This window comes from Sylvia atricapilla, chromosome 24, assembly GCF_009819655.1.
Source record: "Sylvia atricapilla isolate bSylAtr1 chromosome 24, bSylAtr1.pri, whole genome shotgun sequence".
Taxonomy (NCBI): Eukaryota; Metazoa; Chordata; class Aves; order Passeriformes; family Sylviidae; genus Sylvia; species Sylvia atricapilla.
Genome location: NC_089163.1, coordinates 152,589 through 177,980, shown reverse-complemented (window position 1 = coordinate 177,980; position 25,392 = coordinate 152,589). Strand labels below are relative to the sequence as shown.

The 25,392-nt window shown below is 46.4% G+C and overlaps 2 protein-coding genes across 2 annotated transcripts in view; one reads left to right on the top strand and one right to left on the bottom strand.

The window, feature by feature from the left end:
- ASAP3 (ArfGAP with SH3 domain, ankyrin repeat and PH domain 3) overlaps nt 1–25,392 on the bottom strand; it is a 191,185-nt gene that overhangs the window by 67,606 nt on the left and 98,187 nt on the right. The gene's annotated exons all lie outside the window — the stretch shown is intronic.
- The window catches only part of PHACTR4 (phosphatase and actin regulator 4), a 42,556-nt gene continuing 32,216 nt past the window's right edge, over nt 15,053–25,392 (top strand). Inside the window, 1 exon segment of the mRNA XM_066335204.1 lies at nt 15,053–15,099. Within this exon segment, the coding sequence (XP_066191301.1) occupies nt 15,084–15,099 (16 nt within the window). The 5' untranslated portion in view covers nt 15,053–15,083.

Below are 25,392 nucleotides of genomic sequence, written 5' to 3'. Positions count from 1 at the left end.
CACCTTTGTTTCAGCTGGCTGATTCATAGCTCCGTGTATTTAATCACAGTTTCTATAGCAGTGAAATCTTTAACACACACACAGGTGGAGTTTGCTCTTAGTCCATTGTGGGTTCGCATGAATGTCGTGGCCAATTCATTCCTGTGTTCTTGCTGAGCAGAGTAATTTCTTAGGGGATAATATTGAAGGCTAATCTGTGTTTCTGGTGCATGTAATGAGTACTGAAACAGTTCTTTCATTTTAATAGTATTACTATTTTTAATATTATGGCATGAGCATTGCTTTGTCCTGTCATGTGTGGCTGCACTGCAGAGTAAGTGCAGAGTAGGATTCCTTATGTTGATGTGAATGTTTATCTGACTGCCTTTTGATTGTCATTTAAGATAATTGAACCTATGATTGTACACTTGAGCCTTCCTGTGTTCTCCACAAACACTTCCCTCAGGGTTTGATATTTATATGTTGGCTCATAAGTTACAGGGACACTCTTTACAACTGTGGTTTAGTCCTGTTGTACTGGAAGCTCAAATTCTTCTGTCCTTCCAAAGTGACTTTGCTGCAGGAAGCAGCTTTCATTCTTAATGCCAGCAGCAAGGGGTTTGAATTGCATCCGCAAGATAACGTGGTGGGTAGTGGTTGTGTGTGGATTTAGAGACACATGTCACTTTGCTCTGGTGTCCTGTAAAATACGTTGCATTCTTGAACTTGGAGCAGAACACTGATCCTGGAGAAAGGTACTACAGTTGGGTCCCTCGGTGGGATGAGAGTCCTCTGGGATGGCTGACAGTGCTGCTGATGAGTTTGGCTTCAACAGAACCTCATCTGAAGCTGCTGTTAAGGTTGCTTTTGTGGAAGTGTGACAGTTTAATGTTTGCCTGCATTGATCATACCTTCTTCATCCTTGCCCTCTTTTGAGCATGAGCACTTTAAAAGTAAGTAAAGCTTCCATGTCCAGAATTCTGGTTCTGATGTGGCATGTCACTTGCTTGTGACACCTGTTTCAGCTGAAAAAGGAATCTGTTTGGGATGGATTTGTATCTCCATTAAACAGGAGGGAAGCGTGTCCATTGCCAAGAGTTTGTTGGAGATGCTGGCTGAAAAGTATTGTGTTTAACTTCCTGTGCATGGGGGTCAGCAACAACAGGCTGCTTTTGCCCATTCACCTGAGGTGAATCATGTATGGGGTTAACTTGAAGTTCAAAATGCAGCACTAAAGCATTTGGGAATTCAGTGCATGGGGAACTGGAGTGGTGGATGCCAGCACTGCTCAGCTCTGTGGGTGCTATTCGTGTCTCTTCCTTCACAGTGAATAGCTCCTGTTTTATTGTGGGTATCCCTTGGAGTTGGAAATCAGAGACGCTTTGCCTGTTAGGCAGACTGTATGCAGCTAAACTGGAGGTCCTGGTTTATTTGCCATTTCTGTTAGTGTTGAAGACAGGAACACTTTGTTCCCTGCTTTTGACTGCAGCAGTTTGGAGGGTGAGATCTTCCAAGCTTGATTTTTGTGAAGCTTTCTCACAGTTGCAGGCTTGATCCTGGAGTTTAGTGTCCTTGCAAACTCTGTCTTCGAGAGGAATTCTTTCCTGGGAGGCTGTGCTGGCTGATAGGAACCTAGCTGAGCTGCCTGTAATCACTGTCTGGATTCGAAGTAGCCATTGTGGGGTAAAATGTTTGCTGTCTTTCAGCAGAGTGCTAATCAAATAGTCTCATTCAGTGCACCCAGATTTTTAACAGATGGGATTTCTGTGAGCCTGGGCAACCACTACAATTGTTTTGCAAGGTGAGACATTTCTGTTTTGATGGGCAGGAGAATTAATAACGTTGTATGATTCATACCAGTGATGAGTCTGATTTTGTATCAGATTTGGATTTTTTTAAAGTATATTAGCATTTGTCTTGAAAGAAAGCTAAGTTGAAAGGCAGAAGATGACAGAAGCAGTTCCTGAGCTGTTCTGATAGGATGAATGAATCTTGTGGATAGAGGTCCCCATACACTTGAGGGGACTGGAAGAATTGGTCTTGGGCAAGGTGATGACTGTGTACAGCAACTCTTCCCCTTGGTGCTTGGGGTGCCAAGAGGGAGAGAGTGGCACCAGGGCAGTGCAGTGTGGATAGGAGGGCTGTGCCAGCCCACAGCTCCTGCAGGGGTGAGGAGCTGTGGGACACCAGATCTGCCTTAGGCAATCTGCGGGGGCAATGATTAACCACAGCAGGAATCCATCCTTTGGATAGCTAGTTCCTAGTGGAAGCATTCTGCAGCTGGCCAGACTTGCTGAGCAGCACAGGAACCACAAGCACGGGAGCAGGGAAGGGGATGTCGGTGTCTGGTGCTCGTGGAGCTCAGTGTGCCCTGCAGGATCAGCCTCTTGTGCTGATTTTGTTTTGGCAAAGGCAGCAGTCTCTGGTGGCCAGGCTTCCATTTGCCCAGAAGAGCCCTGTTCCTGCTGCAAATCCAAGGCTATCCTAAATGCCATCACACTTGAGGGGTTGCAGGGCAGGTCCAGCAGGAGTGGGGAAGGCAGAATTCAGGCTCCATTTTAGTGTTTTATTGCCTGGTCTTGGGGCTATTACTTCCTTTGCAAATGGGTTATTTCCTTCCTTCAGCATTGCCCTGGACAGAAGTAGTGTGTCCAAAAATGTGAAAACCTCTGGTAATGACTGAGCTGTTGCCTGTTAAATTTAATCATCTGGGGACATGTGGGGCAGGTGATGCATTAGTCAGATCTCAGGATGTGATCTGCCAGTGGAGGGCTGCGGTCCCCAAAAGCCAGAGTGGCTGTGTGTTTTAGCAGATTGCAAATTAATTGGGCTAGGAGTGAGTCTGAGCTGTTTTTGTGGCTGGAGGTTTGCTGGTTTATGTCATGATCCCTTAACAAAACAGCTCTGATGGAGGCAGCCTCTGCCATCGGGCTTTGTGTCTCAGCAGCACAAAGGCTGTGCTGGAAGCAAAGCGGGTGTCTGTGTGCCTGGTGTGTCCATCTGTGCTGGCTGAGAGAGAGCTGGAATTTGGAAATGCTTTTAACTGTGTGGGGGGAGCAGGTGGCTTTTCATCGAAATGAATCTTTTATTCTACTATAGATTGGGGCAGAGTTTTGTTGCTGTCTTGTTCCAAGAAAGTGGGAGGAATGAGGGGTAGAAAGCGTGGAACTGGTTAAACTGGAATTCCTGCGTAGTGCCTGCCCTTGGGTTATGATCAGTGAGGTCCTGCTTATTTCAAAACCTAGGGCTGACAAATCCTGGTGTTTTGGGATCAGTTGGTGTTTTAGGTTTTTGCTTATAGGTGTACTGGAGGAGTTTAAGAATAGTTTTGTAGCAGAGAACTCAAATAATCTTGTAAATATAAGTAAACAATCTTGGTTTGTCACAGATGCTCTGAGATTGTGCAGGATAGGTACTCATGGCCTGGTGATCAACCTGGCTCAAACAGCGTGGAGAGATAAGGGTGGCACCTTCCTTGTGGTGTTTGCAATGGGGAAAGGGATAGAGGAGTGGCCAGGATCTGTGATTCACCGACTTTTCAAGCCTGTTTGGTGCTGGGAAGCCTGACTTGGTGCCTCCCAAGCCCAGCCATAGCCCTTGGCTGTGAGGACAGACACTGCAGCCCTGCATGGGGCTGCAGCTGTGTAAACAGCCAAAAGTGCTGTAGCTGCTGAGCAGGTCCTCTGTGTTCACTCCCTTCCCTTATTCTTCAGCAACTGGTTGTGGCCCATGTGACAAACAAATTGAGGAACTGAACTGGATTCAAACCAGCTGCTTCTGCACCCAGCTGGTTTTGGCTGGGCTCAGCTGCTCCATGGGATCTCTGGTGCCAGTGGAGAGGAAGGCAGAGCCACAGGGAAGTGGCTCCATAGCTTTCACTGCCTTCTGCACAGGGGTATTTTGGGCTTCCAGTGCACGTGCTGTGCCTACCATCCTCTCACCTGGTCTCTGCCCTGGAATTGCTCCCTTGAGGAAATTTTCAGGTTGAGTTGTTTTGCCAGTTTAGTTTTCATGTCAGACTAACCTGAAAGAGCTGTGGTGTTGCAGGTGTGGAAAGGCTGTGCTGAGCTCCATGAGGTTGGAGGATTTGTTACTGGGGGCTTTGAGGCCTGTTAAGTTTTGTGGGAAGCCTGTTTGGTTGGTGGGGTTTTTTCCATTGACTCTCACGGATCATAGAATGATGGAATGGTTTGGGGTAGAAGGAACCTTAAGGACCATCTAGTTTCAATGCCCCTGCTGTGGGCAGTAACACCTTCCACTAGATGAGGTTGCTTTCTCCTAATAAAAAGCTGACTTTCATCCCAAATACACTGTAAAGTCATATTTTTGGAAAATGTCGGGAAAGTTGTGGTGCTTTGGTTCTTTGTAGTGGGCTCTGTTTACTGGAAGTAAAGCAATTAGAGACTTCATTAGTTACTACTGTGATAGAAGCTACTCAAAGCTCACTTTGCAGCAGAATGGTTAATACCAGACCTAACCCAAGGCTGAAAGGAAGCTGTAGTAATGGGGAGGGCAGTTGAAAACATCTTGGTGGTTTCAAATGAAGTTGTTTTATCAAGTCATAATTACAAGGGCATGACCAAAGACCCTTTGGCTGCTGAAACTGGGATGGCAGTAGGACTGTGTTATGGCTGGGTGGTCTGAGTTCGTGGGCTGCCTTTCCCTGGAGCTCCCTGACCTATCCAGAAAAACAGGAGAGGCTACAGAGAGGTGCCGGTACAGGTTCCAACAAGTAAATATGCAATGAATTAAATTCCTGAGAGTTGGCAGAGCTCCTGCAGCTTTCTGTGTGTCATTCCTGGCTGGTGGGATGGGAGGGTGCAAACTTGTGGGCTGAAGTCCCTCTGAAAGTTGCTGTAGTTTGTGTTTGGTGTGGGGGTGTTTCACAGTTCCTGTGCTCTGGGGTACATGTTATGTATCTAAACCTTGTGTTTTGTGGGCACCTCTGTGTGAATTGAAGTATTCCTCAGATGAAGTCAGTAAATCTCCATTTATAGGCCAACCCCAAAGCTGGCTGATAAATACACTCTGTGGCCTTTAAATTAATTACATCATCTATCCAACTTGGGAGTTGTATCAAAGGGGAAGGATACCTCTCAATCCTTCAGATTGCTGCAAGCATTATTATTTACTGGACAAAGCTGGGTCAGATTGGCTCAAGCTTCAGTTCCTTTTTACAACAAAACTGTTATTCCTCAATACCATTTTTGTTGCAGACTTGAGTTTCCCCTTAGTAAACCTGTCACTGCTGACTGATTTTCCATTTAAATGAGCAAGTTTACCAGGTGCAGGTACGAATACAACCCTCCCTGCTTGCAGTGTATTTTTGCATCTCCAGAAATGCTGTCGGCTTACGCTAGTGTTTGCCTGATACCTGTGCAGCTCCCTTTGAAGTCTTAAAAACCTTGTGAAGTACTTTTTGTTTCATTTATATGGCTCAGTATGGATTTTGGTCCTGCTAGTTTTAATGTTTTTCTTCAATATGCTTTTCCCATATTGCGTTTTGTAAGTGATTACATTCTCCTTCAATTTCACTCTCTTTCATCTGTGTTATTGCTCTGATATAGTTAATTCTCTTTCCAGAAACTTTGTTTAGAATTTACCTGGGGCGGTGCTGATGCAGGTGGAGGGAGTGGTGGTATGTTTTTAACTGTTCCTGCTTCTGGCACCCATCAAAAGGTCCTGTTTGCTGAGCAAACCAGCAGTTCCTGGCTGATTGATAACTGTGCTGGGGAATGGGGTCATAAAACGAACCTGCTCTGATGTCCAAGGGCACACCAGTTGAATACAACAGGACGTCTGAGTCTGGCATACAAGAGGAGACACCAGAAAGTGTCATCTTGCAGTTCCAGCTGCTTTTTTTATAAGGATATTTTTTGTCATTGGATTTTAATTCTATTCTGAAGCTCCTCACAGGTGCTGTCATAATGGATTCCTCTTATATAACTTTGGGAGCTGTTTGTAATTCTTGATTGCTCTTAGGTGGATTGATTCAAGTGATCTGACAAACTACTCAAGTGTGCTGGTTCCTGTACAGGGAGGGCTGGGAGCTACTGGATGTACTTGGAGTGCTCCTAATGCATGACTTCTGGAGGATGTTCTGTTTGAGAACCAGAGGCTCCCCATGCTAGGTATGCAGAGTCAGGTCTGGCAACCTTCCTATTAATACAGCCCATCCCAAGGCATTTCCTCAGCTCCAGTGCCTTGAGAGTGTTTGAGACATTGATGTTTTCTCTAATTTTAAAGTCCTCTCTGCTCCTTGGTGTTATAATGATTCCCTTGATTTAGTTTGCACATTTGGAGAAGAGCAGTTTTTCCTGGTTGCCTTCCTGGCCCGGGTCATCTAGCTTGCCCGCAGGGCACCAGGAGGGATTTGTCGCCTCAGTTGGGTGTTTTTTTAACCATTGTTACTGTGGAAAGTCCTTTTGTGGCTGGAATGAAGCCCTGATAGTTTTGCTGAGCTCTTAATGCAGCTAAATGTGTTGGCTGGAAAATGTAATTTCTAGTGGAAAGTTAGAGTGGTGCTGAGAGAACCACTGAGAGCTGAAACATTCCTGTTCTGGGGGGAGTTCTAGGAGATTACTGTTTTTAAGATTATCTCACTTAAGATTTAATTGAAGATTATTTGGAGGAATATATCAGACGAAAACCTAAAAGATGAGTGACCATGTGCTGAGCAACATAGTCTCTCTAGTGGAAGTTATCTCTGCCTATGGCAGGAAGGTTGGAATTAGATGATCTTTAAAGGCCCCTCCAACCCAAACCATTCCACAATTCTGTGTCCCTATCTGAAAGCATTTGGAAGAGCACTAGGGAAAGGCACAACTTCCACCTGAGATAAAAATCAACTTGCAGCCCAGTAGTCAGATGGCTGCACTAAGCACCATCCCCAGGCAATCAATGTTGCTGCTTCATAAACTTTGTGCAGGAAAACCGTGAGAACTACAACGACAACAAAAAATCTTTTTAAGAAAATGTTCTCATTCAGAAGCTTTGTGGGCTTATTTTCACAAAGGGATGCCTTGCTGCCTGCACTTATGTTATAAAGACTTTGCCAGATCAGCAGTGGGAATTAATTTCTCTGTTGTCCTAGTTAAAGCCTGGGCACCTTTTTATTAAAGCTGGAGCTTTGCAAGAAAATAATTGCCTGAGGAGGGCTTCTTTAAGGGAATTTGATATCTTAATCAGAAATAATTAGAAATTATGTTAGTGAGTCTGTGAAAGAAAAATATAAGGCTACAACTGAATTTCAAACTACCTGAACTGCTTGGCAAATCTGCCTCAAAAGGTGAAATTTAATTCTCATATAGATTCGGTGATGTAATTCCAGAGTGTCGATTCAGAAAGAGCTTTAATTGCAAATAGCTGAGCTGTTCCCAGTTAAAAAGTGTTGACTCTGTAAGTTGATAACAGCACCCACACAGCACAGGTTGCCTGTATCTTATATTTTTTCAAGCGGGAATGTTGCATTGCCTTTGAGTGTGCAATTTGATTAGAGATCCCTGGTTTATGTGCTGGAACATGCAGCAGGGAAGGCATGGAGTTTAATCTGATTGCACAAACCCTGTGGGCTGTTTATCCCAGGAAGCAGCGGGACATTCAGGGTGCTTTGGGAAAGACCCTTACGGCAGGATTGCAAATTCAGCTCTGCTGCTGCAGGATTTTGGGGAGTTCAGGTGAGCTTTCTAATGAATTCATTCTAGTGCTTTGACGGTGGTTAAGCTCATTCCTCTCAAGTCTTAAACGGAGGCAAAAGGAAACACTTTTCAAACGGGCTCTGCAGTGGCTGAGACTAAAAGTGGCCTTATCTGGGGAGGAAACGGTGGTTGAATTGAAATTGTCTATCGAGTCATAATTACAGGGGCATGACCACAGCACTGAATGAGTACTTAGCTACTTAGTTTTTATTCAAAGTTTGATGAAAATGGAAACCACAAAATTAAGGCAGAGGTGGTTTGAATTTTACCCCAGAAGCCAGAGGTAAATAAGTAACCCTGTTATTTTGTGCGTTTTGGGGGTGTGTTACAGAACTGGCACAGATTATTATAGCTCAGATAATACAGTCAGCACAGTCCTCAGCTGCTCTCTGAAACCATGGGTCCAGGATGAGCGATTTTCTTGGATATACCCAAACAAGCTCATTTGGATCCTTCACGGGAGAAGCACAAGCAGAGGACTGAGTTCATGTTTGCTTAGCATTCATGAGGTATAAACCATAGAATCCTGGGATGGTTTGGGTTGGAAGGGACCTTAAAACTCATCCAGTCCCACTCCCTGCCTAGGGCAGGAACACCTTTTGCTACCCCGGGTTGCTCCAAATCCTGTACAACCTGGCCTTGGACACTTGCCTGGATGGGGCAGCCACATGAATTGAAATTCTCTGTGAGATGTGGTACAAGAATGAACTGTTGCATGATCAAGTATTTGCAGACCACAAAGGAATTTTAATTTCTGACAAGCCCTATTGTCCTGAAATCAGTTGTGCAGTAAAACACAAGTTGTGCCAGTTCCCGAGCTGAAACCAGTGTGGTGCTTCTGGTGCTGGGATTTCACAGGGGCTGCAAGCTGATCTCGGTTCCTTTTGGAAGGGAGACTTTCTACAGCTCTGTCTCATGTTTTTTTTTTCCTCTTTAAAATCCCCTGGGATTCATTCTCTGTGGCAATACAACAAGCTGGAAATGGTCTGGATGAGAAACCCTTCTACTGGTGGCCATCATTTTGGGTCGGTTAAGGCACTCAAGCTTGGTTTTGGGTTTGACTATTAGATGCTAGTGAGCATCTCGTGTTTAACATGTTGTGTGTTGTTTTATAACCTTTACAGGAAAAAAAGGCATCTCAAGACTTCCTGTTCTTAACATTCATAGGCCTGAGAAATAGGGACCACACTCCTAGTTGTTTTCCCTTTACATTTATATAACCTTCTCTGAAAGGGGAATTGTACTTGAGGCATTTCCCCATCTCCTCTGTGCTTTCAATTACTGCACTAATTAATTTATATAGGCTTTGTGATTGGGCTGTGGTCTGAGTTTGCAGAGGCCCAGCTGCTGTTTTTGTAACTAACTGGGGATGCCCCAGTGGCTTCAGCAGCGATAAAGTTCATCCTAATATGGATTTGCACAGTCAATAATTCAGTTTGTCATCTTCTGCATTTTGGAAGAAAAGGAGAAATAGAAAGTACAGCTTAGATATTGGGCAATTTAGCTCTGCACTTCAGATATTCATTGTTTTTTGTTTTTTTCCAAGCGTGATGAATATGGTTCCTTCAGCAAACTGAAACACCTGGGAGAGGCTAGAGTGGCTTTTTCAGACTTTGTATGATCTGTTTCAAATAGAAGTATGGAAGAACTTGCTGTGTTTGGTTTGCGAGATGAATGAAGTGTCCATGTACTACTGTGGGGGCCTACATAAGGGGAAAGTTTCTAGGAAATGGAGTATTGCAAATTTTAATTTGTGTTTTAATTGCTTTCCAGAAAAAGTTAATCCCATCTTGAAGACAGAGGAAACTGAGGCATAGATAAACAAAGGGCCTTATCCAGTGTCCAGCTTCACTATCCCTGGAGGTGCTCAAGAAGTGGCTGGATGTGGCACTCGGTCCTCTCAGGGCTTTGGTCTGGTTGACAAGGTGGTTTGGTCGCAGCTTGGACTCAGTGATCCTGGAGATTTTTTCCAACCTCAGAGATTCTTTGCTAGTTAGTAGCAGAGCAGTAAGGATGCTGGGTTTGGAGTCCCATTCCAATGTTCTGCACAGCACGTCCATGAGTATTTTAAGGTTTACTTTTGCCCAAGTGTTGGAAAAAGCCACTTACCTTCCCTGTGGCACAGCTCTGGAGGATGCAGCTCTCTTCCCTTTCCAGTTCCTCCCCAGTAACCTTATATTACTGTGCCACCCACAGGCAGCTACTGAGCTGCTGGAAGACATTTGCTGTTTGCATGGGGAGCCACTTATGAAATGTTAAATTTGTGACAAAAAAAGTCACTTTTTTTTTTTCTTTGACTGTAATATGTATTAACTGTATTGAGGTTTTCGATCCTGGCTATTCCAATTTTCTCTTTAAATTGCACATAGAGTTGGTGTATATTGTTGTCTGATTTTTCCACTTCTTCCACAAAACCTATTCCTTGTGCTAACCAGCTGCTGTGTTCCTGCTCAAAGCCATGCTTCCCAACAAGTGCTAAAATGCTTGTAGTGTTGGGATCCTTGGAAAGGGAGGGAAACTGCTGGGCTGTTAATTAGTGGTGCAGCCTGTTAATTGACATGTTGCCAGATTAGGCTGCAAAACAACTGGGTTTAATCTGTGTGGTTTTATTGAGGAGAAATATTCTGATTTCCCTCCAACTGACCTCTTCACTGCTCAGTGTGTGATTAGTACAGAACAAACTGGGTCAGCTGAGGCTGCTCAGAGGATTTTGAAACCAGCATTTGTAGTTGCAGCAATTTGCAGAAACCAGCAAATCATGTTTGAGCCATATAACTGAAGGACATGAGCAAACCAAGACTTTTAGGTGGAGCTGGTTTGTTCTCAGATGGAGTCAGAAAAATACATGAGCTTTTTGGCATCCGCTGGCTTGAAAAGGAGCTTGTGGATCTCTTCCCCTTTGTACCGCTCTGTCCAACAAGAGGTTAATTATACCTTACGCCTTGTCCTGTAATCTGTACTAGGGCATTTGGCATGGTTGATCCATTTAGGCTTTTTAAGAATTTTCCTTGTAATACTTAAACTCCAGTTGTGCACCTGTGCTGTAATCTGTCCCTTGGGAGAACAATTTAGTGCTGTTGAGGTATTCTGCTTTGTAGGACAGAATTTTAATATTGTTTACCACGCTCTTAATCTCTCTGCTGGCAGATAAAATAAGTTTCTTTAGCCCTCCCCCTGAGGACCTGATGGAGCTTCATGGCCAACAGACCCATGGCATTAGGTGGAGTTATCTCAGCTTTGCAAAAATCCGCTCATCTGGCTTCCTGGAAGGAGTAACTATTTGTGAGAGAATAAAATGTTGATTTTATTTTTGAAATTGCATTTATAAAAAGGATCAGGCAGCCAGATCCCTGGGCTAGTTGGGGAGGGTTTGTAAGTCTGGCCCTTGAAAACATTTGCAGCTGGGGAGAATCCTGATGGCTTGGATCAGCCATTTGAGTGGAGTTTGGCAAGTCAGGGAGGAAGACTCAGGACGTTCTCTGTGTGGTGAAGGGGAGGCTGATCTGTGCCTGGCTTCCATCTCCCAGCTGGTCTTATTCGTGGTCTATAATTTTTCTTGTTATGATGGTAAGCTGTTGTGGGCAGCATCAACCCTTTGCCGGGCTCTCGTCATCTGCCCCAGCGGGAGCCTTCTGGGTGCTGCTGCAGTAATGTAATTTAAGTAGTGTAAAGCAAAGGGCTAAAGTGGCATAATGAGTGATAATATAATATTTGTTTATTGGCTGTTCCTAGCACCGTATTAGGTCAAAATGAATAATCATTTGGGAGTTGTCAGGTGAGCTTGTTTAATTTCATGGGTCATGGTCTCTATTAATGCAGGACCATGTTCCTCAAGCTATGGGTGTGTGTTAACCCTTCCCTTTCCCTCCAGCTGGTGGATATGGTTCCAAACTGTTATAAGAGCATCCTTTCTCTCCCCCATATGCTTTTCTTTCCAAGGTAGCCTTGGGTTTTGTGTGTCATTACAGTAAAAGCGCTGTAGTAGCTGCCCAGCTGCTGTTGTGTCCCTCTCTGGAATGGTGATTTAGAGCTGAGCCAGCATGGGAACTGCCTTTCCGTGCCTAAGGCAAGCCTGTTGGCAGCCACTGTGGGGAAGTAATGTGCCACTTCTGCTTGGAAGAGTTGTCAGTTTTCTAGTTTAGTTGGGAAAAACAACCAACATGCTTAGGTTTTAGCTGAACTTTTGGAAGCATGCTGTAGTCTTTTGAAGGAAGCTGTTCATGTTACACTAGATGAGCAGTGAGGACAGAGGGGTCCAGCTAATGAGCTTCATTCTGAAGGAAGCTGAGTGCTTTTTGTTCCAGAGGTCTGGGTAAGGATTGCTGAAAAGGAGACTGTGAGGAAAGGGGAAAGCTGTAAAGCGGTATTCAGTAAAGCTCACGGATGTGCGTTGCCCAAGGCTGGAACAAACAGCGGCACCTTGGCGTGCACCTTCGTGGTGGTTTGAGCTGGGGCTGTCGAGGTCCTGTCCTTCCTAGCCCACTCCTCTGGATGTGCCTGGTCTGCATCTGGGTCGGCTTTGACAGTTCCCAGAGCAGCCGGCTCGTGCTGGTGCAGGGAATGGGTGGGAGGGCATGGCAGGGGCTCCAGAGTCTGGAATGGGACCGGTTTGTGTTGCTGTGGGAGGATGTGACAGAGCTGGGAAAGACAAAATTCCCTGTGCAGCAGGGAGTGTGTTAAGACTGAAGAAAACACTCCAGCATGGCTTCGAATCAGTCATTTTCTATTGTGCATGGATTAGCAGCCTAGCTGGAAAAAAGCCATCACCTTACTGCCAGGAGTTCAGAGCCGGGTCAATGTAACACGAATATATTCTTAGAGTGGTACAGAGAGCTGGGGAAAAGCTGCAAAGTGTTTGAAGTTTCGAGGCGGACAAAGACCGTGGTTGTGCTGCTGTGGTGGCCAGAGTAGTGAGGGGCAGGGAGTGTCCTGAGTGCTGGACGGTGCTGAGCTGTGCCGGCAGCAGGGCTCTCAGGAACACAGGAATTTCACACTGCTGTCAGGCCCAGGGAATGTGGGAGCGCTCAGAGGACATGAATATTCAGAGGAATTGTGGCACGTCATGCTAGAGGAAATGAAAAATCCAAGGATTCTCAGAAGTAGGTATCTGGGAAACCTGTGACAGTTGGGGATAAAAGCAAATTTTTGTTCCGTGGAGTGGGTTATCTCAAGTATTATTCCAGAATACAGCTTTCCAATTAGCCAGTTGCAGTTAACGCTGGCTGCAGGATCTGCACTGCTTAATCCATATTTTTGGTGAGAAGTGCCTGTTCCTTAGTGCAGGAAGAGCCTGTGGCAATGCTGCGCCAGTGCGGACTTTGCTCCTTCTTCCTCTACCCTGACATCACGTTTTTTTTCTGCAGTGTGCCTTTTATGCTTGTTCTGTTATTAACCAGATATTGTGGATTTAGTCTTCTGCTCAGAAAGATCCTCCCAGCACAGACTGAGGTGCTTCCAGCTGTGCTGTCAGGCAGTAACAGATGTCTCTGGTGTGCACAGTGAGTGTCCAGCAGTGATGGGCTGCCAGGATTAGTATTCCAGGTGCAAATGTGCCCCTTGTAGTATGCAGAGCTCAGCACAGCCTGTACACGAATGCCCTTGAAAGGCAAATTAAGCCCAGCTCCCTGGTGGCTCTGGAGGAGTGGGAGTGTTGCTGTCATTTTTGCTGAGGTTCAAATAGACTTTGAGGTGGCAGTTTCAGTTTCCCTTCTGCTTTCCTTTCCCAGAAGGGCTTGCTTGAAAGGACAGGCAGAGATGGTGGCTCTCTTGCCTTCACTGGGGGAGCATTCCCTGGCACAAGATTGGACCAGATGAGGCTCAGGCTCTGCTCCCAGGGATTAAGGGACAGGACAAGAGGAAACGGCCTCAAGTTTGTGCCAGGGAGTTTTAGGTTGGATATCAGGGAAAATTTCTTCATCAAAAGGGTTGTCAAGCTGTGGCACAGGCTGCTCAGAGCGATGTTGGAGTCACTGTTCCTGGAAGCGTTCAAAAACATGTGGATGTGGCACTTGGGGACATGGGTTAGTGGTCATCTTGGCAGTGGCGGGTCAGTGGTTGGACTCAATCATCATAGAGGGCTTTTCCAGCCTAAATGATTCTGTAGTTCATTAATTCCAGTTCTTGCAAATGGTGTCCTTGGTGCAGCGTGTGGTGGATGCACCAAACCATGCATCCAAACGTGTGTGAAAGCTGTATTTTAACAGTTAATGGATTAGGCTGTAGGGATTCTGAGGGTGTTTCCTAAGCGACTTGTGTCTGTTTGCCTCTGAAATCTGATGTTCTTGGTCCACACATCTGCTGCTCAGAATCCTGTACAGATACTTGTTCTCTTTTCAAAGCTGTTTAAAGCTGTGATCACCAGTTATGTTTTGAGGGTTTAATGGCCCTGTTGAGGCGTTCTCCCTGCCCTGTTCCAATGGATGCTGTGTTGTGGTTGTCTCCGCTAACGCTGCAGCCCTGGGATGCTCCAGTGCTCTTGAACAAGCTGAGCACATGCTGCACAGTCAGCAAGTTGTCACATGAAGATGACCAGCTGATCTGATGTTAGACTAAAAACAAACAATATTTTGCTGCTGGGAGCAAAGGTGATGAGTTGGCCTGGGCTTCATGGGGGAAAGGTTAGGCTGAAGTGGGCTATGGATAAAGACTGGCTTTGACTCCTCATCACTGGAACAACCTTATTTTGTAGTTCTTCCCCAGTCACCCTGTGCCATTCCTGCTGACGTGTCCAGTTGTGGTTGTCTGAGTTTGAACGGCAAGATTTTGAGGATGGAAACTCCCATTTTCTAAAATACTGAGCCTGTTTTTACTGTGCTGCAGAATCTGTCAAGATCAAGATACATCATGATTTCCCCAAACTTAGTTCCCCTGGCACCTAATTTCAGAACTTTCTCCAGAGAAAAACTGGGTTTTCTGCTAAAATCCTGGTTCCTTTTTTTGTCTGCCCCCCGAGTATGTTCAGAAGTGCCTTGATGCTGTGTGACATCTGAAATACTTCCTGTGCACGTGCTGTGCTGCCTTTGCTAGATAAGCAGTAGGCTGTTCCCTTTTACAGCAGGCACATCCCTTCCTGAAGAGGCAGAAGTGGAATGTTTTCCCTGGGAACAAATATTGCTGCTTTGTAATTATGGCACCTTAATTTTGTTTCTCTTTTCTTTCCATTGCAGTATGAAGACATCAGAAACTTCTAATCACACACAAAGAGAGGTGACAATGTCACACTCTTTCTAGTTTGGGGCAGGATTTCTGCTCTAGGTTCCCTCCACACTGGTTTTGTGTAGGCTGTGTTGAGTTGATAGAGAAATAAAACTAAATCTGAACTTTCTCCACACTTGGAATTTTAATTTGTGTGTTGACTTTGTTTCCTGTTTTTGTAGGAATTTCTCCGGGCACTGGTATACAAGAGAAATGGAAGAAAACGCCGGTGAGTATGGTCTTTAGATATCTTGCCACAGATTATGGATCTGACCTGTCCTCCTTGTTTAAGTGTCATAAAGCACCTGATTACTTTAAACTTGATGTCTTCATTTCAAGTGTAGAAGGTGATTAGAAAATAATGTAGTTTGGCAGATGCATCAGCTGCACTTATACGGTGGTGTGGACCCTGACTGAAACCCTGTAATGCAGGACATCTTTTTTGGAATATCCCATCTGTGAAACCTGGAATACTGGTCTCTTAGCTGTCCTAAATTCTTGAAAACGAGTAACATCCCCTTTCTTAATAAGGAAGAGGCCAGAAGCAATGAGCTGGTTTGAACAAGGCACATGGCAAGGCATAAAGGAAAATCAGCTCCTGGTTGTTCCTGTTGTTCTGTATTTATTCCTTTAGGCTCCTCTGTGTTGCAGAGGATACAGGATTTAAATTTTTTTTAATTAAAATTTAAATATCTTGCTTTAGGCAGTGTGTAGTGCTTGCTCTGAAGCAAACAAATTCATTGCTGGTAGGTTTAACTAATGCAAGGATATGGTTGTAACTAAAACTCATAGATTTTTGGCTTTGAGATTGCCTTGAAGAGCTCTTCCATCTGTTTGCCTAAAATGGCTACAAGAAAAAGAGTTAAATGCCCATTTTTTCTCTGCCATTGACATGAGATTTGCATGAAAGCTCTTGCCTGCACTATGGGAAACCAGTATCCATGCAGCATATTGACCTCACATCCTCTGGACTGAGATACCGCAGTTGGTGACTTCTAACATGTAAATAATATTTCTAGGTTAGTGTATGCAGTCAGGTGTTATCATCCTGAAAACTTTGGGAATGGCTGTACTTGTCAGCAGGGCAGTGTGTGCTTGGTGAGGTAGATGAAGGCCAGTTTTTGGCTTCATACAGAGCTGGTGTGTTAGAGCCCAGTGGCCTGGTTGGATCATCTGCAAGCCAAGAGCTCCTGCATAAAAGTATAATGTGCTTGTAGTCCTCGTGACAAGAACTGCTGTGCCCCCTCTTTGGCAGGCTGTAAGGTGCACATTTAATCTGTGGTGATTGCTTTCCCTTCTGATTTGCTTGTGGCAAACTAATTACAAATGATGACCTGTGGAGGAGATGGAAGGTGAAGCGAGTGTGGCACTGGCAGCTGAGGCTGGAGCAGTACCTGTGGTGGTGGCAGCTCCTGGTCAGCCCTGGGGCAGAGCACAGCAGAGCAGGGCCATTTTTTAGTCTCTAGAACTTGAATTATGAATAGCTTTGAGCAACGCCAAGGCCAGATTGGATGAGGCTCTGAGCAAGGTGGTCAAGTGGAAGGTGTCCCTGCCCACAGCAGGGGGTGGAACAAGATATTCAGCCTTCCTCCCATCTGCAGCCAGTCTATGATTGGTGAGCTCTCCTTATTCACCGGGACTCAGCCTGTGCTGGGACTGCCACCAGCCACCTCTGTTGACACCCCAAAGCTTTGTGTCCCTTTTCACATGCAGTTGAACCCTATTTTTTTGCTAGATAAGTGAGAGACAGAGCTGGTGAGGTTTCTGAGAGTCCCTGTTTTGGTGGGTGCTGGTGACCTGGGATGTGAAAAGCTGTATGTTCTCTTTGGATTTTGCCAGCTTAAGTAAAGTTACTTCCCCTTTACCTCTGAACAACTTGAGTGGTGCCACTTTAGGATGGAGTATCTGTGCTGGATCCTTGCATGCACAGACACCCCCCATGGCTGGTCATGAAGCTTCACATGTTACTTCCTCAGTGCTGGGAGTCAAGCCCCCTGTATTAAAGACCGAATATACAGATGGATCTTTTATTATAATTTCCTTAAAATTCTTTTGCTTTTATGGATATTCATTCTCCAAGTGCTGCTAAGCTCAGGACTGCTCAGTTGATCCCGGAGATGAGGTAAGACGGAGCTTAAGTCCAAGTCCGTGTGTGCCCTTTGTTCCCTTCAAGCCTGGTGCTTTGGATGCATTGCTGTCCTTCGCTGGTTGGATATTAACTGCACTCATAATGCTGCATGGCTGGCACTTGTTTGAGCTAGTGTGTTTGGAATGGCCACTGGGAATGCACAGGGAAGCGTAAATCCTTTTGAGCTGTCAGGCTTCACTAGCCATGGGAGGGTGGGGGAGCCTTCCTTGGCTGACTGCCCTGGCTAATTAAAAATGAAATTTGCTGTTGTCTTCAGATTTTAATTCATGCTCATCTCTGAGGACGAGTGGAAGCCAGGTCTCCAGGCAGCTGCAGTGAAGTTTCAGAGCTGTCCATGCATGGTATTCTAGAACAGGTATGCAGCTTAAAATTTGCTCACAACCCTGCCTTGAGTTAAGTATAGAGAAGAATACACAGAAGCTTCTAGCAAACTGTGGGACATGGCCCTGAGTAAGTGACTGTAGTTTAAGTTGTCACATGTGGCCTTAAACTGAAGGACAGTGGGTTTGTGTTGGGTATTAGGAAGAAGTTCTTCCCTATGAGGGTGGTGGCAGACTGGAATGGATTCCCAGAAAAGCTATGGCTGCCCCATCCCTGTAGAATTTCAGGCCAGTTTGGGTGGGCCTTGGAGCAACCTGGTCTAGTGGAAGATGTCCCTTCCCATGGCATAGGGTGGAATTAGATGAGCTTGCAGGTCCCTTCCAATCCAAACTGTTCTGGGATTCTATGATTTTACATCAGTTCCCTGCAGTAAATTTGAGGGGAGGAGTGTCGTAGCCAGGGCAGCCTCACATGTCTTTGTTACTAATGCTGGGCTGAAAACTGAATACCTTCCCTGTAGACTGTGCCTGTGTCACTGGCATTTGCTTTAGGAATGTACGGACTGCTGAGGTTGCAGTGACGAGGAGGTTCTGAAGTGGGGGAATCTGCACTGTTCTGTGAGGAGATGAAGGTGGTTCCAGTGGCATCAGCCCCACGTGGTCCCTGCTGGAAGGACAGTGCTGCCCTCAAGAAGCCAGTGGTGCTGGTGGGAGGATGTAGATTAGGGAGGGGAATAAATGAAATCTAAATATACACATGATTCCAGGCCAAACCTTCTCAAGGTCACACCTACAGAAGTGTAAAAAGCAAAATATTGAAGTGGAATCTTTGTGCTTGGCAGGGCAGGTTTTACCTTATGCCCATGGTTCCTTGAAAGCTCTGCTGCCATGTTGGATGGACCTGAGGTGGGAACAGACCTGCAGTTTGCTTGCCCAGTAATGAGCAATCATTAATGAACAAGTTCAGAGGGAGCACAGAATGCCTTTTCATTCAAAGTGTTTGCTGTTGGGTCCTTTGACCTCCTGTACTTCACACTCTGTTGCCAGTTTCTGCCTATGCTTACACACTTCCTCTGCAGGTATTCAGATATGAACCTTTAAGTCCCTAAAAGTCTAAATTTATGTGGGACAACTGTGAAACATTTGAGGAAGTTAGTGAAGTAGTTTTTGCACGCACAGGCTGTTACCCGAAGCTGGTTTTTTAGAAATCTCCTGAAATACTGAGCTTATGGATGCTTTAAGGTCCTTCTACAGCTACTGCTTTGTTCCGTGCTGACTTTCACCCCTTTGACTTTCATCCTCTCTAGCTCCTGCTGTGCTACTTTTTTCCCAGTTCTTTTCCTCCTAAAAATTGGAAATACTCTTCAAGTCCTTCACCTTTGTGCAAACAAAGAAGTAATTTGTTTTAGCATCTAAACTGACTTGTGAGTTACATGCCTCAGAAAGAAACCAGTGTGATATGAATCTGCTGCTTCTGGAGACTTGGACTCCAAATACAGTCTGAGTAGAGGAAAGGCCTGAAAATGTGAATACTTGGTTCTTATCCCACCAGCTCTGATGCTTTGTCCCAGCAGCATGCATGGCTGACTGCTTGATTCCCATCTTTATCCCCCAAAATCAGAGCTGTACCTTCAGATGCTGAGAGATTCTAAACCATTATTGGAACCATTATAGAATCATTGAATGGTTTGGGTTGGGAGGGCAATGGGCACACACCTTCCATTAGACCAGATTTCTTTGTGGCCCATCAAACCTGGCCTTGAACACTTGCAGGGATGGGGCAGCCACAGCTTCTCTGAGCAACCAGTGCCAGGGCTCACCACCCTCACAGGGAAGGATTTCTTCCCAATATCCCGTCTGTCCCTCCCTTCTGGCAGCAGGAAGCCATTTCCCCTTGTCCTGGTACTCCAGGCTCTTGTCCCCAGTCCCTCTCCAGCTCTCCTGGAGCCCCTTTAGGCACAGGAAGGGGCTCCAAGGTCTCAGTTTAAGCCAGGCTGGTGGAGGTGGCAGTCAGTGCCAGCAGTGTGTGCTGGGTTTGATGTGCAGTCAGAGCATTGCAGGGTTGAGAGTTTTGCTGTCACAAACTCATGTCTGCTGGAGAAGAACAGTCACTGCTTAGTAGCCAATGGGAATCTCTTCATAATGTCTGTTCCAGAAAAAAAGAATGGGGTTTACTTCCAGGAACACACAGAAGCTGTGATTCCACTCCGATACTGCATGCTGTGTGTCCAGCAGTAACACAGCTCTTTGTGATACAGCAGAAGAAGCAAAGAGTGCCTGAGATCAAATCCTTAATTATAGTTGATGTGTGCTAACTTGCAAGCAGGTAGAAAGGCAAATTCCTGCTGTTCCTTAGGCAGGTTACCGGAGGTTGGAACTGATCTCTGGAAAGCATTTGACTTTTAAACAAAGTGCAGCATAGAGCATTTCCTTACTTACCTGTAAATATGTCGATGTGCTTGAGGGGTTAGCAAAATACCTTGGGACATTATCCTGACAGCCTTTGTTCTTAAATTTGTTGTAGTTCTTAGTGTAATTAATGTACTGAGTGCTGTCAGGGTGCTTGGGACACTTGATGGCGTGTCCTGCTGTTTTTCTGCCTGCTATATTTGCAGGTTCAGCTGACCCAATCCACCTAGTTAGCGTGGCATTTCTTAAAATTAATACCCAATAATTCCACCCTGAACAACTTGAGGAGGTGTCTGGACTCTTGGGGCCTTTTCCTCCTGAGCTACAAGCCAAATGTTGACCTGCCAGAGACCTTATAATTCCACAACACCTCATTTTGAGTGACTTTGAAGCTGTTGTGCTAAGTGGTCTTGTAGTTTGTACCTGTATCTCTGACTGGGGGAAAGCAGAGATTAATTCTGCTGGTTTTGTGGTTTTCTGGCTCAGCTGTGGATGTGCTGCGATGGAGATGCTTTGGCCTCCAGGCTGGTTGTAGCAAGATATGGCAAAGGTTGATGTTGAGTGAGAAATGTCTTTTGCTGAAGTGCTTGTGACAGAATTGAACAATCTTATTCCTTGTGTGAAAAGATAAGACCTTGTAGGACATGCAGTCAATCCTCTGGGTAATTCAGGGTGACCTGCTGTGAAACAGTGAGTGTGGAATTCCTGTGGCTCAGTAAGTAGGGCATGGAGCAGGGCAGTAGGCTTCCAGAGTTTCTAGTTTTCTTTTTTAGTTTGTTAGACCTTAAATTCACCTTGCTCCTGGAATACTGCCTGTAAATTCTGTCTAGGGATTTTAGTAGCTGATTTTATTTGGGCTGGGAGTAGAAGAGGAGCCTGCCTGAAACCAGAGACAAGCAGGTTTACTATTAAGGTGATTTTTGTTATTACTGTTTCTTCACACAGGAGCAGTGTGTCCAGGCTGAGTGGCAAACCTGGCCTTTCAAAAACAAAATACTGAATGTTCTCATTATCTGGCTGCCTTTATGAGCCGTAAATAGTGTTAGCTGAGCTGTTGGCTGGACAAAGCCAGGCCCAGGCCCTCAGGCTGGTCCTGAGGTGCAGTCCCAGTGTGAACTGGATGTTGTCACTGCTGACATCACCACTTTATCTGCTTGGTTCTCCTTTGTCTTGGAAAGTGGCCCTGGATCTGGTTGCTGAAGGTGTCTTTTTGTTTCTCCTGGAACAAACAAGAAACCAGAGAAACGAGGTGGCTTTTTTACAGGTTGGGGCCATCCAGCTACGTGGAATGGGTGGATAACTGTGACTTGCTTTGGGAGAACACGGCTCTTCAACCCAGCCTGGGTTTGTCGCGTTTTGTGAGGCAGAGATTTTAAGACTTCAAAAGGATTTACTGTCTGGATCATGATAAATTTGTATTCCCTGGCACATGAAGAATAACATTCATAGGAGTTGCTAAATTTCATGTGGAGAGATCTGTTCAGGCTGTGCAGGTTCTGAGCTGAGCTTTGCAGATGCAGGCTCTGCCGTGGATCATGGTGTCTATTAGAGCTAGTCTTAAGGCTGTGTAAGGCAGAGCTTTGTACATTGGTGTAACTCAGCTGTGTAATTTCGTTACTATACAATCACAGAATCGTTCAGGTTGGAAAAGCCTGGCATGATCCTCAAGTCCAGTCATTCCCCCAGCACTGCCAAGGCCGCTACTGACCCTTGTCCTTAAGTGCCACAGCCACACGGCTTTTAAATCTCTGTGGGGATGGGGGCCCTACCACTGCCCTGGGCAGCCTGTGCCAGGGACTGGGAAGCCTTTGATGAAGAATTTTTCCCAAAGCCATTCTAAACCTTCTCTGGCAAAACTTGACGCTGTGTCCTCCCGTTTCTTGTGAGCACAGCCCGACCCCCACCTGGCTGCACCCTCCTGTCAGGAAGCTGGAGCGAGCGAGAGGGTCCCCCCTTTTCTCCAGGCTCCCCGAGCCTCTCCTGGCGCTCCAGAGCGTTCCCCAGCGCTTTGCCCGTCTGGGGTGGCGCTCCTGCCCCTCCGTGGGCGGGGCCGGGGGCCGAAGGGGCGGGGGCCGAAGGGGCGGGGGCCGAAGGGGCGGGGGCCGAAGGGGCGGGGGCCGAAGGGGCGGGGGCCGAAGGGGCGGGGCCGAAGGGGCGGGGCCGAAGGGGCGGGGCCGAAGGGGCGGGGCCGAAGGGGCGGGGCCGAAGGGGCGGGCCGAAGGGGCGGGGCCGAAGGGGCGGGGCCGAAGGGGCGGGGCCGAAGGGGCGGGGCCGAAGGGGCGGGGCCGAAGGGGCGGGGCCGAAGGGGCGGGGCCGAAGGGGCGGGGCCGAAGGGGCGGGGCCGAAGGGGCGGGGCCGAAGGGGCGGGGCCGAAGGGGCGGGGCCGAAGGGGCGGGGCCGAAGGGGCGGGGCCGGGGCGGTGGGGGCGGGGCCGGGGCGCGGGGCCGCAGCGCTGCGCTGGGGCCGCAGAGGGCGCGCGGGGCCCGGTGCGAGGGGCCGGAGGGACGCGACGCGCTGATCCTGCCCGCTGCCGAGGGCAGGGATCGGTGGCGTGGTGGGGAGGAATCCTGCCCTGCGGGCGTGCAGAGGCCTGGCACGGCGTGCCCGGAGGAGCTGTGGCTGCCCTATGCCCTGCGAGTGTCCAGGGCCAGGTTGAACAGGACTTGGAGCAACCTGGTCTAGTGCACCTTGGGAAAGGAGTGGAACAAGAAGAGTTTAATTCTAGAGTTTTATGAATTGCATTGTTTTAGGAGACTTCCCCCCTCCCCTTTTTTGGGGGTGTGTTTTTTTTTTTTTGGGGGGGGGGTGTTTGGGGTGTTTGTTTGTTTGTTTGTTTGTTTTTTGTGTTTTGTTTTGGAGGTGGTGGGATGGTAAAAGAGACAAAAAACCAAGACGGTGCAGTCATGCAGTGGCTGTGTACATTGGCTTTCATAGGCAGTGCAGTGGAGTCTGATTTGGCACCATGTTGCGCTTAGTGCCAGCATAACAACACTGGCCTAACTGGTATAGCACAGCCTCCTGCTGCACTTGAAAGGTAGAATTTGATAGTGTTCTGCATTCCAGGAAAAATCCCCTATAAAACATGTCCCGGTTCCTGTGCTCTCTTCCCCTGCGCAGTCTGAAGCAGCTCTGTGTTCTGTTTGCTTTGTGTGCTTTCCCTTTCCTTCCCCAGCCTCGCTGCACCAAGGGACTCGTTTCCAAGGCGAGGTGAGCAGCAAGTCATGGTTTGGCAAGGAAAATCACTCCTGGAGGCTCTGCGGTGATCCAGCCTGGCTGTAGCTCTGCTCTTAGAGAGCAGATCAACCCCCCTCCCCAGGAAGGCAGAGTTAGGCGGGGATCTGCTGCTGAACCTTGATCTTTGAGATTACTGTAACTGGACTTTGTTATGTTTTTTGTTGAAATTCAACCAAAATTATGAAAAACCTGCCGTCCACCCCTCCAGCTCTTTGATCTTAACATTAAATCTTGGAAACTAAAGTGGTGGTTAGGAAAGTAAACAGCGTCCCTTCCTGCAGGGAAAGCAGGAGTTTGTTTCTGCCCAAGTATTGTAGGTTACACGGGTTAAGTTACATTTTGTTTTGGGAGAGGAAATGAAAATCTCTCCAAGTAATTAACTTAAGATGCTGAGGCTAATGAAGGGGCTTTCAAGGCTGGGACTTGTGGGGGGGTGGTGGGAATCCCCTGCTGAATCAATGACATTAGGGCTGTAGGAGTGATTCTGCAATTATTAGGCCGAAATGATGTCAAACGTGAAGTTAATCCGTGAAGTTATCTCTCAGATACTGAGCAAACTGAGTGCTCTGGGTAACTCTAATGGGATTATGTGAGTCAAACGGGCACCCTTGCCCTGTTCAGGGCATTTTCTTAAGTTCCTTTTCAGGATAAAGAATTGATCAGACTTCTAGAGTAATGTTGGGAGGTAGTATCTGGGGCAGTGTGTTGCAGCACTGCTGGGTTATTTTTTTTAAATGAGTTTGACAATGAGCCCTATTGCCTCCTGAAGCCATTCACTCCTCCACAGGAAGGATCTTTTAAGCCCATCCATAAATAGGTGTTTAGAGAAAGAACTGAAGAACAAGGACAAGTTTAAAAGGGGACTTTGCTGAGTCACACCTTCCTAGCATCAAGGATCTGCCATTGAGTGAGATGATGCCATTCTGTGATGGAGACTATTCTGCAGAGAATAATTAGTTCTGGTTTGAGAGTCACATTTTGCATCCATGATAGCCTGTGGTGATTGTTCTAAACACAAGTAACTGGTGGGGTGCTAAAAAAGGATTATCTTGAGCTTGGTTTTCAGCAGTTGGATAAATTGCAAGGTACCGTTGTCAGGAAAACCCAGAAACCAAAGTGGTCCTGTTAGGAGGACAGAAGAGCCATAGTGCATGTTCAGTCACTGGCTGTCATCATTACAGATGGGGTTGTTTTCCTCTTGGGCACAGACCTCCAGGCTCTACTGGTTTGACTTCCATGCAGGGTGTGAATGAGCTGGTGTTGGTGTTGTCACTGCCAGGTCAAGCTGCAACAGTGGTTGCAGCAGCACACAACACAGGGGACTCAGTGGAGAGGTGAAGCCCTACCCCCCAGTGAGAATTAGAATTTGGCTTTCAAGTCATGGAAAATGTTTTTCTCTGGTCATTTACCACTGAACCAGGCCTCTTGGTTTCAGCATCACCAGAGTATAGAAGTGATACTTATAACACCCACTAAATGAGATGATGTTTTTGTGCCAACCAAAATTTCCATAAATACAGGAAAGTTCTGTTATTAAAGATCAGTCTGCTTTTTGTTCTCAAGCTTGATTTTCTCTTTTTTTTTTTTTTTTCTTTTTTAAGGACTGATCTTGTTAAGAGCTGCAGATTTTGGTGAGGTTTTATTTTTATTCTTTTCTGTTCCCTTGAGGAAGGTGAAAATTGTTTTGGAAGATCCAAGGAGCTCATTTACTGCAGAAACAGGCTTCAGGGTTGCTAATAACAAACTGTCTGGGCTGTCTCGAAGAAGGTACCCAGAGGATGTGGGGACTGGTATAGCCAAGGGCCACCTAGAATTTTGGACCAGTTTGAGTGCCCAGAGGTCAGCCAGCCCTGCTGTTGATAAGGTGACAGATTTAGATGGCATCACACTAGCCTGTAATTCCAGGGACCTCAGGGGATAATTCTCACAGCAAAGGAGTCAGCACCTTCCACGAGCTTTTGAGATGGCAATTTAGCACAAGAAAAAGTTCCTGATTTCAAACCCAAAGGGCACAGAAAAGCAGTTTAATATTGTGTTTATAGACCATAACTTTACGAAGCACACACTTGCTCTAAGGTATCCTTGCTATAACTGTTCTTGAAGAATACTCTTACTGGAGGCACCTTTCATTCTTGAAACATGGTCTGATAGAGGAGGCACAGACCCTTGATAAATTAGTTGAGATGTTTCCAATGGTTTTCTCAGTGACTTCTCTTTGAATTTCTTGTAGATCTTGCTCATTCTTCTTGCAAGCTGAAAACCCTTGAACTTGAGTTTTGGTGCTGCTCAATCTGGCGTGTTCGGGATTTTGAGGAGGTAGATTTTGGTGGATGCCACAGTGGGGAGTTTTTACTGATACCTGTAAGATCTTTCTCTCTAATCAGCAGCATTCCCTTCTTGAGCTTTGGGA